At 38.7% G+C, this 13,656-nt stretch overlaps 1 protein-coding gene across 1 annotated transcript; it reads right to left on the minus strand.

The window, feature by feature from the left end:
• Positions 1 to 1,101: 1,101 nt before the first annotated feature.
• On the minus strand, positions 1,102 to 3,237 carry LOC101559249 (disintegrin and metalloproteinase domain-containing protein 21-like). Its single transcript, XM_004614706.2, has one exon. It carries the CDS (start codon positions 3,235 to 3,237, stop codon positions 1,102 to 1,104), a length of 2,136 nt encoding a protein of 711 aa, XP_004614763.2.
• Positions 3,238 to 13,656: the final 10,419 nt, after the last annotated feature.

The following is a 13,656-nucleotide window of genomic DNA, read 5'->3' on the forward strand; positions in this document are numbered from 1 at the left end:
GCCCAGAGAATGCCCCACATGATCCACCCTGGCTCCCTTGCAAAAGCCTTGCCCCTCAGCCCATATATTCTGTATACTTTCCTTCAATAAACGAGACCTTGACAACAGTTCCTTGCTTGGTCTCCCTCTTCTTTCTCACCCTTGCTAGCTATTTCAGGTAGAGCCTCTTCAGACCCTGGAATAACTTGGTCCTGCGCAACGGGACATCCTGGTGGTGGGGATTTTCGCTGTTTCTTCATGTTGTTATGGGCTTTACTATCAGGTGCTCTCCTTTAGCTTGGGAGAGGCCTCAACTGAAGATGTGGGGCTATGCTCTTTTTACAAAGGACTTTTATGTGCAACTTGATGTGTTCACTGACAGTTTTTGAGAAATTAGGATAGGCTAGGTTGGTTGACTATTAACATATAGTGAATAAGATGACCAGGGAGTTCTTCAGAGGAGTAGATTCTATCAATTGTGGCCAAAGGACAATGCATGGAATGGTAAGAAAACAACTGCGGTGGCCAAAAAGTGCCAGGCGGGGGGTGGGGGAGTCAGAGCGGGGCCCCCCAAACCGAAGGCAGGGGGCAGGGAAAGGGCTTATCCGCAATGGGCAGGTTCTCCGAGGGGTATCCTAATTACCTGCAGGATGGGGAGTGGTCAGGACCCAACTGTGCGGTGGCAGAAAGGTGCCAGGCAGGGGTGGGGGAGTCAGAGTGGGCGCCCACATTCTTTTATATCTTACCACTTACACATGAGTATATTTTTAGTTCTTTGGCTGAGGAAAGGAAAAGGAAAAGGTTTTATGAGAATTAACCACCAAAAAAATCATAAAATGGGTGAAAACAATTTTTTTCTGAAAAAGCTTATTTCTATGAATTAGCATTTTCTATTTGCATGTTGGTTAATGCTTATAATGCTTGTGATGCCTTCTAATAATTCATTGGATCTCACGCCAGTGATCTCTTGCCCATAGAAAATCCACACCGCCAGGGAAAATATACACTCAGGAAAAATTATGTTAGTACTTTTTATTTTTAATCATAACTTTGGGTAATCAGATTAACATCCTGGTAGAACGTTTCCTACGTAGGGAATGCAAATCATTTTCTTCTCCTGTCTTAGATGTTTGCTCTGAGCACAATAACAAGGAAAATCGCCAGAAACACAATGAAACGCCGTAGCAGAAGAGAAAAACGAATGTGTTCATGTGTATATTCAGCCCCCAAATCTCTGTCAGTTGAAAACTCTTCAGATTCATAGAAATCACTTGCATTTGGAGGGCCACTGTCCAGGCTACCTCCCGCACCTTGGACATAGCAATAGGGTGGGCGCCAAGGAGGGTTGCAGTGGCAGTGATGTCTATTGTTGCAGATTCCGCGCATTCTGCATTTCTCAGGTGAGCAACGTTCTGTGAAATATGATATAGGGAGACATTGTCGTTTAACACAAATATGGTGCTCACCACATTCAGTTCCATCTTCTACTTCACCTGTATTAGATATGTTCGCCCCCAGATGGTAGTCAATCCCCCAGCAATTGGTGCCACTTATGTTCGTTGAAATCAAGGTAGTATGAGGTGGAAGATTGGGAATTCTTTTCACATTCTCACACTGAAGCCTTCCACACAGAGAATCCCTTAGAAGACACGCTGTATATGATTCGGCGTCGAAACCACAGTTTCCGAACCGATCACCCCGAGTATTGACATCTAAATGACATTTGAGACCTGCCCTCTTAGCCTGGTCACCAAAGAGTCTTTTACACTTGTCTTCACGCTTGTTGCATCTCTTCTCATGACAGTATCCACCACCCTCGCAGGAAATCCCACTCTGTACATACACATCATCTGGACACTGAGATGTTGTCCCATTACACCACTCAGGAAGGTCACATTCATTTTCCTTTCTTCTACACTGGGTTCCTCTTGGCAAAATTCTACAGTTCTGGCAACAAAGGCCTCCAGCACAGTTAGCCCCAGGTGCCAGTGTGCAGTCAGTCTCACAGCATGGATCTGCTGCACAAGAATCAATGGTGCCACAATCACAAGCTTCTCCTCCTTCAAGCACACCATTCCCACAGTGCTCGTCTCTGATTTCCTTTGGAACATTAAGTAAGCAATTTGCCTTGGAGCTTAAATAGGAAGCAATGCTGCAGTTGCTAAAACGACGTCCTGTGAGGGTCCCATCATGCATAATGCAGTTTGGTTCCCCACATACACAATTAGCTTTATCAAAAGGCAGACCTACTTGATGACCAATCACTTGTGACAGTACCGTTGCAGCCTGAGTAACATCAATATTTTGGCGTTTAAGAACACCACATTTGTATGTTTCAGAACATGCTGTATTTATGAAAATGACGTATGATTTACTAAAACGATCTTCTTTGGCAATTATATTTATTGCATTGTATGGCATGCGTAGATTGACAGTTTTTTCTGAATACCTACAGAAATGATCCAAGTATTGGCCGTTATTAGTATAATTCACATGATTCCTGTCCGTCCAGATGTCAATTCCCACTAAAGTCACATATAAGTCAAGTTGCAAATAAGTGGTATGTACTATACTTACGATTGATGTAAATAACCTCTGTATTGCTTGGACATTAGATTGAAGCTCAGTATAGAGATCATGATTAGCTGACATTGCTAATTGAAAATATCGCCTGTGGTTCCACCAACCCACAATCCCACTCTGCTTTGATGTGTGTAATTGATCGACATTTGTACTCTTGAACAGGCATTGGTATTCCTTGTCTGTTAATCCACAGCTCCTAGCTGGGAATTCTTTCTCCTCATTGACCAGCTTATATACCAGATGTTGAAATGTAGTTGAATTTAGCTTGGGCTCCACTTTATAAACTGTGTTGTCTTTGTATAAAAGTCCATCGAGTCCCCCAAAACAGGTATGTAGGGAAACCTGGGACTCTGGGTCCCCATCCATATAGCCATAATAGTAGCAGTTATCCTGGATGAAAGGATAGTCCTCACGGAGAGCTCCCTGGTCTGTGTAAGTGAACACTGGCATGTGCCTAGCCAGCAAGTGCTTGATGACCTTCATACGAACAATGTGTCTCTGACCCTCAAACTTCAGGCTGTAAGAGATCCAGTCTGAAGGCTTGGTGCCACTGTTAGGGTCTGTGATCTTCAAGGGAATCGTTACTTCTGGGGGACCTTGGCTTTGAGAGTGTAGAGTCGAGAAACATCCACCCAGGAAGAGAAACACCTGCAGCTGGAGCAGCAGGAGCTGCATCCTCACTCACACCACAGCCTCACCTATGACCCTATGGAGCCCTTTTGAAGATTTATTGGTGAGAGCAGTGGGTTAGTTTCCTGGAAGGATCTCTTGTCTCATGGAGCTGCTTCTACACGGTTCTTTCCTTGAAATCTGTGTCTTTTTCATTTGTCACCACTTGAAGGCAATAGTACTAAATAAAAAGGAAATAAAACATAAAGAAATAAAGAGACCAGTACATAAGATATTCATAGGACAATGTGATAAATGAAGATGAATTTATGAATAAATTGTATTAGTGTTTAGCTCAAAACATGAAATGCTCTTCTCCATTGCAACTACTCTAAAGTGATGGTGAGTCCCTGTGAAAATTCATATGGCATATAGCAATATAGCCTCTTTTGCAGCCTACAGGAGGGATGCCTACGGTCCTTTTCATTATTGCTTAGCTAACAGCAAAATCTGAAATACCTCTTTGTGTATGAAGTAAATACACTGTGAAGTGCTGATACCAGAAAAAAATGGATTAAACTTTTATATCTTGGCAGCCATTTATACATCATTGTACTAAAACTATATAGAAAATAGAATGTGCAATTCACAGTATTGGTACAACGATGTACCAATACTATATATACAGTGTGTGTACAAAGTGTAATATACCAATACTATATATACAACATGCATACAAAGTGTAATAATCCTTACTGAGATATGATTAATAGATTTATAATCATAAAATTCATAAAATTCAAGTGTTTCCTTTAAAGAATTTTACTGCTTTATTCACAGTGACTATTCCCATTGTGGTTGCCTTCAAAATCCTCAATGTAGCTAAACATATACATTAACATTTTCCCAAAATTATTATTGTTAAATTATAATGATGATCATTTAAATAGTAAAACCAATAATTCATCACATGCATATTTATTAAAAGTTTAAATAATAAATGGTGTCTTTGTAGGTCACAGAATCACAGTTGACCTATTTTATGTTTAATGCTATAATGATCATTAAAATCACTACGTAATTATTCCACATGGGTACTTTATTAGTAATTAATGGGAGGAAATGTAAATAAAAATCTTAAAGATCACAAAAAATATAACAGCTATAAAGACAAAAGTTTTCAATAATAATTTGAAAAATAATGGCTAAGAGGTTCTCTTTACCTCTCCCAACACATATTCATCAGGAAGTAAGTATCATTGTATCACTGTATCACTGTATCACCTGTTGCTCATCTATTTGCTTGAGCGGGAACCTCCATTGTGAGACTTCTTGTAACTGTTTTTGGCATATCAAATATGTCCCAGATAGCTTATTAGGCTCTGCCATGCTGGCAAGATACTCTCAGTAGCTTGCCAGGCTCGAGGAGAGAGGCAGAGGTATCTAGCCTGGGTCAGCCACATGCAAGACATGCCTTACCCACTGTGCTATCACTCCAGCCAGGAAGTAAGAATACTTGCTGTAATTGGAAGCAGGGACTTATAAAATAAAATTGTACTGCCTGTAGAAAACTTAGACAAACATAATAATGCCAGAATACATATTTTACAATTCTCATCTTGCAGATATATATAAGGAAAATGAATCTTAAACCACATTGGGATATATGTGTCTACATAATATATATATATACATATACATGTATATGTTCATACAGATATGTATATATATGCAGTGAAGGTGTATAAATACCCATTCATTGGGCTATGTTTTATATTGACCCCAGAGATAAATGTTTTTTAGAATCTAAAACATTTCTGAATTACAACCCAGCAATGCCACTGAAGTGATTATACACCAAATATCCCAAAACACACAGCAGTACTATTTGCAATAGCCAGAACTTGAATAATGCCTGAGTGCCTGAGAATAGGTGACTAATTAAAGAGATTATGGTACATCAAACAAAAGAACAGTACTCAGCTGTTAGTAAAAATGAAATCATGGAATTTGCATATAAATGAATGATATGTAGAGTATCATGTTGAAAGCAATGAGTCAAAGAGAGAGAGAGAGGGAGAGAGAGAGAATGATTACATTCATTTCTGGAATATAAACAAAATAATATGACCTTAATATGCAAGAACATTAGAGACACAGACAGAGGGATGGGTTTACAGTGGAAGTCTGCCTCAAGTGCTCAGGGAGAAGGCAGTTGGAAAAAAGAAGGGATCACTGTAACAAAGATAGTTGGAAATGATCACTCTGGATGAGAACTTCATGGTGGATTATGTAAAGCAACAAATAGGATAACCTTTCCTATCTGTACTGCAAAACATAATGCCTAATAGGAGAGACAGAGATAGAGAGATGGAGAGAGACAGAGGCAGTCAGGCAGACACAGAGAGAGAGGGAGAGAGAGATGGAAGGAAAGTTCCTCTCAAAGACATAGGGTGGGGGCAGTGGTGGAGGCAAACTGAGAACACTGGTTTTAGGATAATCAAACCAGTGGAAGACTGCGTATTAGGAATTCTATTACTGAAAAATAAGAAAGAATAGAATTGAAACAGTACAGCTGATGGTTAATTTAAAAAAACAAAACAGGTATGCTCTAGGTGGAGTCTGAGAAAAGAAGAGAAGCTGCAGGTCTGCCAGAGCCCATCTTCAGCTAGAGAAAACTGCAGGTGCTGAGCCCTTGATCTGAAATGAGTGGAGCAGAGAATGGGGAAGAGAGTGGGGGAAGCCCTAGGGTGTGAAAGAAACTTTCATTTAACTGAGTACTAGTGAACCACTCGTGGGAAATGGGAGAATGACTAGCACCCTGCTTGGCTCCACCAGGCCTACTGGATCTGAATATATATGAATGCAAAGCATGCATAGCACCAGAATCACTGCATCAAAGTCACTGCATTGAATTCAGGAGTACCATTTTGCACTGCTTCATGGGCACACATGTTTTACCTCTCCATAACTCACCATAAACATACAAAGACACCCTAACCACAACAAACACACAAGAAACAACTCCAGACTGGAAGTTCCCAATAGGAAAGCAAGACCCAGAGAACTTAGTGCATGAAGAATCTAGGCCAGATGACCCAGCTAGTGATAAGAGCTATGTAACCTCTCTGATAAAGAATTTAATGGTATTGTTGAGGATGCATAGGAACTCAAAGAAACAATGAAATATAGTGCGATAAAATACTAGAGGGCATGAGAGTAGTAAACAGCAATTAAGAAATGAAAATACAAGCAGAAATGACCGAGAAACCCGGTGGGTGAAATCAAGGCCTTGTGGGTGACCTTAGCCACCGAGAAAGAAAAGTTTAGAAATCTGCAAGCATTCATCGGGAAGGAAGATATGACCCACAGGAATAACTGAACTTCACAGCATAATATTAGGAAAATGACCAATAAAAGGAACCCAACCCAGGAAGGATTAATTAAATAATAATTAACTGGAGACCAAAAATAGAAAAAACATGACAGAACAATGAAACCCAGACCTGATTCTTTGGAAAACATACAAGATCTGTAAACCTCTAGCAAGACTCAGGAAGAGAAAGAGAGAATCCTAGTGAACCCGATCAGAAATGAAGTGGAAAAAATAACAGAAACCACAGAGATCCAAAGAATCATCAGAGATTACTTTGGAATATCTATATGCTATAAATTAAGAAAATATAGGAGAAATGGATTAATTCCTGGATTCCTCTGAACTCCCAAGGCTGAAACGAGATTTGGAATACCAAAAGAGACTTATTACCATTGAGAAAATTGAAATGGTAATCAAAAGTTCTTGCCCAAAACAAAAACCCAGGACTAGATGAATCTACTATTAAATTCTTTCACACCTTTAAAGAAGACGTCATGCCAATCCTTTTCTAGCTTTGCCAGGAAATAGAAGAAACAGAAATTCCTCAAACAGCTTCTCTGAGGCAAGTATCACCCTGATACCAAAAGAAGACAGAGACACCACAAAAACACAGAATTACAGGCGATATCCCTGATGAACAAAGATGCAAATATACTCACAAAATACTAGCAAATAGGCTCTAACAACACATCCAAAAGTTATTACAGCATCAGCAAGTAAGATTCATACAAGGGATGTTTGGATGGTTAAACAACCACAAGTCAATCAACACGATACACCAAATCAATAAAAGAAAAGATAAAATCCATGTGATCCTATCAATCAATGCAAAAGAAAGCACTTGACAAGATCCTGCATGCAACGATAAAAAAAATAGAAACTCAACAAAGTGGGAGTTGAAGATACTCTCCTCAAGAGAGTCAAAGCCATCTTCCACATGCCCATAGCAGGCTTTAATCTCAATGGGAAAATAATTAAAAGCCTTCCTTCTACAATCACACACAAGACAAAATTGCCACACTGGCCGCTTCTATTCAATATTGGACTTGAAATACTTGCTATAGCCAATTGGCAAGAAAAAAGATATCAATTTCTTCTGGATAGGAAAGGAAGAAATCAAGCTTTCCCAATTTGTAGATGACATGATAGTATATTTAGAATATTTAAAAAACACTCTATAAAAAAGGCTCCTTGAAACAAAGTATTTGTGTTATAAAGTAGCAGGCTAAGATATCAAAATCGATATCTGAAAGTCCTTGGCTTTCCTACATACAAATGAAGAGAAGGAAGAATGAGATATTAAAAAGAATCCCTTCATAATTGTGCATCAGAAAATCAAGTACCTCAGAATCAACTTAATTAAAGAGGTGAAGGACCTACACAAAGAAATGACAAAACACTACTTCCAAAATAAAAGAAGGCAAAAGGAAATGGAAACACACTCCCTGCTCATGGATCTGGAGGATTAACATTGTCAAAATGGCTGCACTGCCCAAACCATTATAGATATTTAGCACCATTGAGATATCACGGCACAGCACAGAGACTGGCACACACCCAAATGAACAAACACAATCAATGCACAAATACAGGAAAAAGAGACTCTCATTCACTGTTGGGTTGAATGTTGACCTGCGAGCCTATTTGTAGAAAAGTATAGGCAACCTCACAGAACTGAAAATTGAACATCCATAAGTCCCAGCAATTTCACATAAACAAGCTTCAAAAAATGCGATCTGCGCTTCTCTGTTCATAGCAGCACCATTCACAATAGCCAGAATCTGGATCATCCTGAGTGCCTGAGAAGAGACTGGGTAAAGAAACTATGGTACATGTATGCTGCAAGTACACTATGTACATGTACACTACATCTGTACATCTGAATATCTATACACTATGGTATGTACGTGTGTACATATAGTATATGTGTATATATATACACTATGGGATAGACATAATATACACATGTATACATACATGTACCTATGTACACTATGACACCTGTACACCACGCAGCCAGAAAAAAACAAAAATGAAGTCATGAAATTTCCTTATAAATAGGTGTACCTGGAAAGTAACATTCTGATTGATATGAATCAGTAAGAGAGGTACATAGAATGATTGCAGTCATTTGTGGAATATGAAAGAACATAAATAGAACAGTGGAAGCAAGGAGAACTTTCCAAGGCTAAAAGGTTTCCACAAGAGGTGGGTGGGGAGGTTGGGAAAGTTAGAGGTAGAGAAGAAAGTACTAAGACAGTGAGGTATAGAAATGATCCCTCTGGACTGGACTGAGAGCTGAAAGTATGTAAAGACACAAATATGATGGCATTTCAGTACCTGTGCTGAAATCATAATGTCCAATGGGGGTGGGGGAGGGAGAGAGACACACAGAGACACACAGAAGAAAACTACCTGTTTTAGAGGAAGTGTGGGCCTGGTGGTGGCATTAGGAAAACTGGGGACATCAGTGATGAGAAATATACACTGATGAAGGGATAGGTGTTGGAACATTGTATGACTGAAAACCAATCATGAACAACTTTGTAACTGCATTTCATTAATGATTTAATTAAAAATATTTTAGAGAAATCTATGCTATACTACATATTGTATCTGTCACATTTAAGTATTCTGTTATACAACATATCTAATTAGAATATCCTATCCTATTATTAATTTTATCAATTACAACAATCTCTAAATCCAGATCTGTCTCACTCATTTATACACTAAGTCACTGACAAAATGTGTACCAACATGTTAAAACAGTTCTGTGGAGAACTGTTCTTTGTTCTTAAAACAATTCTCTCAAAGGAATTAAATTGAGTTAAATTTCAAAAAATTATAATTTCACCCACATTGCAAAACTTGGAACTAACTCATCATATGCATATGCTTAGGTGTGTTTGTGTATTATGTATTCATATGTTTCTCATCAGTTTTAAATTTTTAAGGACTCACAAACCAAAGACTTACTTTCTAACTGCAGCTATGCTCATTGATTTTGTACTGCTTATCTTACCATTACAGGGTAGATAGTTTCACTTCAGATCTGCTTAGTAGAAACTTCACTCTTTTTCTTTTAACCATAAATAATGCTTTCATTCTAGATTCCAATCTTAGCAAATAAAAATGTCTAGTTCTACACACCATGGCAACTGACTTAGAAATCTTCTCCATGGGACATTGTCATGCATTTAACTTCCATTGAACTTCTCTTTAATAAGAATAATTTTGATGATATTCCTTACCTTTACCATAAATAATCACCTATATACATTGAAAATATATTGTTTCAATAATGCTTACCATACTGTTTTTTCTAATTCCAGATTATTTGCTGAATATATATCCATATAATTGATCTCTTGAGTACACTGCTTACAGAAAGCTAGTAAAAATATTTTGGCTAAATTCAAATCTGTTCAGAATACCATGTTCCAGTTCCACACCCATAAATAAGCATTAGCATCATTCCACCAATATCTCAAAGCAGCCCCATACACCTCTCATTTGCAGACTCATTTTAATATGATTATTGTACATTGTCCACATTAACACTATTAGCAACACTGCTAAACATTCGGTTTTGTTGGAGTTATTTCACTTCATGAACACCAACTGCCGATACCCTTACACTAAATTCTTTATGTTATATGTAACTACTTCATCATCCTCTCTAACATCCAATTCCCTTAATTTCATGGGATTATCAGTTCTGAAATTCAGGAGAAAATTATGCCATCATTTGATCCCTTACTTATTCTTATTGTGCTTTTCTATATAGAGGAGAATATAGAAATCACTCACTTGTCCTTCCTCTAACTTATTCCACTTGTCATGAAAATCTCCACTTCAGGACTGGAGCAACTGCACAGTGGGTAGGGCGTTTGCCTTGCAACGCTGGGTTTGATTCCCAGCATCCCTTATGGTCTCCTGAGCACCGCCAGGGGTAATTCCTGAGTGCAAAGCCAGGAGAAACCTCTGTGCATTGCCAGGTGTTACCCAAGAAGAAAAATAAATAAATAAATAAATAAACAAACAAATAAATAAATAAATAAAGTCTCCACTTCTATCTAACATGCAGAGACCCCGGATTTCATCTTTTCTTATACCTGTAGTTGTAACACACATAGGCATTTGTATGTATATATAGAAAATATGCGCATATATAAATATTATATCATGATATTTTATTTGGATTTGGGAAAACACTTTAGTGCTCAAACTGAGAGCTGACTCTATGCTTAGGGATCCCAATGGTATTCAGGAGATCACATGTGATATCAGGGATCAAACTCTGTGGTCTAATTTAATCCTACCCTATCTTCCTGGATGCATGACAATTTCTTTAACAATTCACATGTCTATGAAACATTTGGGTTGTTTCCATATCAAGGCCAATATACTACTGCTAAACTATATATTGTGAATATATATTTTTGTCTTTTTAAATGGAAATGTGACATCACAATTAAAATGTTGTTCATGATGTTTTCTGTCATACAATACTCAAAATTAAATCCCTTCACCAGTGTATATTTCCTGCAACTCATATCCTCAATTTCAATCCCCCCCACCCCAACCACCCAACCTTCCTTTATGTCAGACACCTTTGAAAACTACATACGTGTTTTTATTAATATTTCTGTGGTACAGTGCTAGATGGCAATATATGAATATCTGGGGGGTGGGTGCAGCCAATGGGGAGAGCTGTTGGGTCTCTTCCCCCATCGCCCTCTGGCTGATTTTTTTTTCACTCTTTCACTCCTGCAATATGGACTTGTATGTTTTACTATTTCACAATTCATTTTCTACTATCTCTTTCTGATAAGTAAGTTATGATAAGTGAGTAAGACTTTATGATATGTTGTAGTGAGTTTAGGTATCTATAAAGCTGTGTCCTTAATTAGAGCATTCGAGTTTTTTTTTAATTAGTAGAAGTCAGCAAAAGATTTGCATGGCAAAAGAAAAATAAGCAAGCCCCAAAATAATTTTTTATGGATTCCATGATTATTAGGAAACTGTGCCTATGTAAGAATCTAGACTGAGGAAAGATTTGCTCAGTCTAGATTGAGCATTGCATTTTCTACTACAAATATTGACAGTAATGCTATTGAGCCTTATTTGTAATCTCTCCTTTCTTTTCTCATTCTCTGTCTTCAACATGATGCTCTAACATTTTTGATATGTCTTATGTATTTTTCAAATTTTTGTTTTTGTGGTTTTAGTTTTCCATATCTAACAAACATAGTGACACTAGTAATTAACTTTTCTTCCAGATAAAAATACCACAATTTTGGGGCTGGAGTGATAGCACAGCGGGTACGGTGTTTGCCTTGCACGCAGCTGACCTGAGTTCGATTTCCAGCATCCCACATGGTCTCCTGAGCACAGTCAGTAGTAATTCCTGAGTGCAGAGCCAGGAGTAACCCCTGAGCATTGCTGGGTGTGATCCAAAAGCAAAAAAAAAAAAAAAAACAATTTCAAATTTCCAATTAATATTCCAACATCACATTAATTTGATTATTTTGCTATATTCAGCTGTGCTCTGGGCTTACTCCTTGGATATCTAGCCTGAACACTAGATGAAAGACAACCATTTGAGCAAGCCAGGTTCCGAAGGGGATTGAGCACGATAGACCATATCCACACAGGGACCAAACTCATTGAGGTTTCATGAGAGTTCAAGATGTCACTCTGTCTAACTTTCATTGACTTAAAGAAAAACTTCGATTCTGTTGAGACTGAGGCAGTCATTGAAGGTCGGGCCAAACAAGGCGTTCAAACTCAGTATATCAAAATCCTCCGTGAGCTGTATTGTGGATTCACCACCAGGTTCTCACCATTCTCCAAGGAAGTGATCATTGATGTAAAGAGAGGAGTGTGGCAGGGTGATACCATTTCACCGAAACTCTTCAGTGCTACCCTTGAGAACATCATGTGACAACTGGAATGGGAAGGAATGGGAGTGAAGATAGAGGGTCAGCAATTACACAACCTCTGCTTCACTGATGACATCATTCTCATAATGTCAAACATTAGCGAAGCAGCACAAATGCTGGCCAACTTCGACCATGAGTGTGGAAAGGTCGGATTGCAGCTGAATCTCAACAAGACGATGATCATGAAAAATGAACTAGTCCCTGAAGCTCCATTTGCTCTCAATGGAACGGACATCTCTGAATGCAGCAGCTATGTGTACCTGGGTCGAAAAATCAACATGAGGAATGACTTGGTGCCAGAACTGCGCAGGAGGAAGTGAGCAGCGTGGAATGCATTCAAGACCGTCGAAGAAGTGGTTAAGAGAACGAAGAACCTCCAACTCCGGGCACATCTTTTCAATTCTACCGTTCTTCCTGCAATAACATATGCCTCAGAGACCTGGGCCCTACACAAACAGGATGAGAATGCTATTAGGGTATCCCAAAGAGGAATCGAAAGAGCTATGCTGGGAATATCATGTCTCACTCAAGTGAGAGAAGGAATCCGGAGTTCTGACCTCTGTTGATGGTCAAAAGTCAGGGACGCTGTCTCGTTTGCCAAGGCATCAAAAATCAGATGGACTGGTCATGTAATGCGATTCAGAGACGACCACTGGTCTAGAGCTATTACCGACTGGATTCCACTGGATGTCAGAAGACCTCATGGCCGCCCACCAACTAGATGGTCAGATTTCTTCGTCAGGTTCCTGAATGAATGGTGAACACATGTAATAAAACAAATATGTAACCTCTCATCACCCATATTGCAAAATCATAATGCCTAAAAGGAGAGAGAGAGAGAGGAGTGAGTGAGAGAGAGAGAGAGAGAGAGAGAGAGAGAGAGAGAGAGAGAGAGAGAGAGAGAGAGAGAGAGAGTAAAATTAGAAAGCTGCCTGCCTTAGATGCAGGCTGGGCCTGATGGTGACATCAGGGAACCTGGACACAAATCAGTTGTGGGAAACTTACACTGGTGAAGGAATAGTTGGATCATTGTATGACCGAAAACTAATGAAAAACTTTGTAACTATTTTATGGTGATTCAACAAAAACTATTATTTTTAAAATGTCATGCCACAGTATATATTACAACTTATATTCATGTAAACTTTTATGTAGCATATT

This window comes from Sorex araneus, chromosome 1 (assembly GCF_027595985.1).
Source record: "Sorex araneus isolate mSorAra2 chromosome 1, mSorAra2.pri, whole genome shotgun sequence".
Classification (NCBI taxonomy): domain Eukaryota; kingdom Metazoa; phylum Chordata; class Mammalia; order Eulipotyphla; family Soricidae; genus Sorex; species Sorex araneus.

Bases quoted from the DNA above. Each gene is read 5' to 3' on its own strand.
- LOC101559249 (XM_004614706.2), bottom strand. From the start codon at position 3,237: ATGCAGCTCCTGCTGCTCCAGCTGCAGGTGTTTCTCTTCCTGGGTGGA.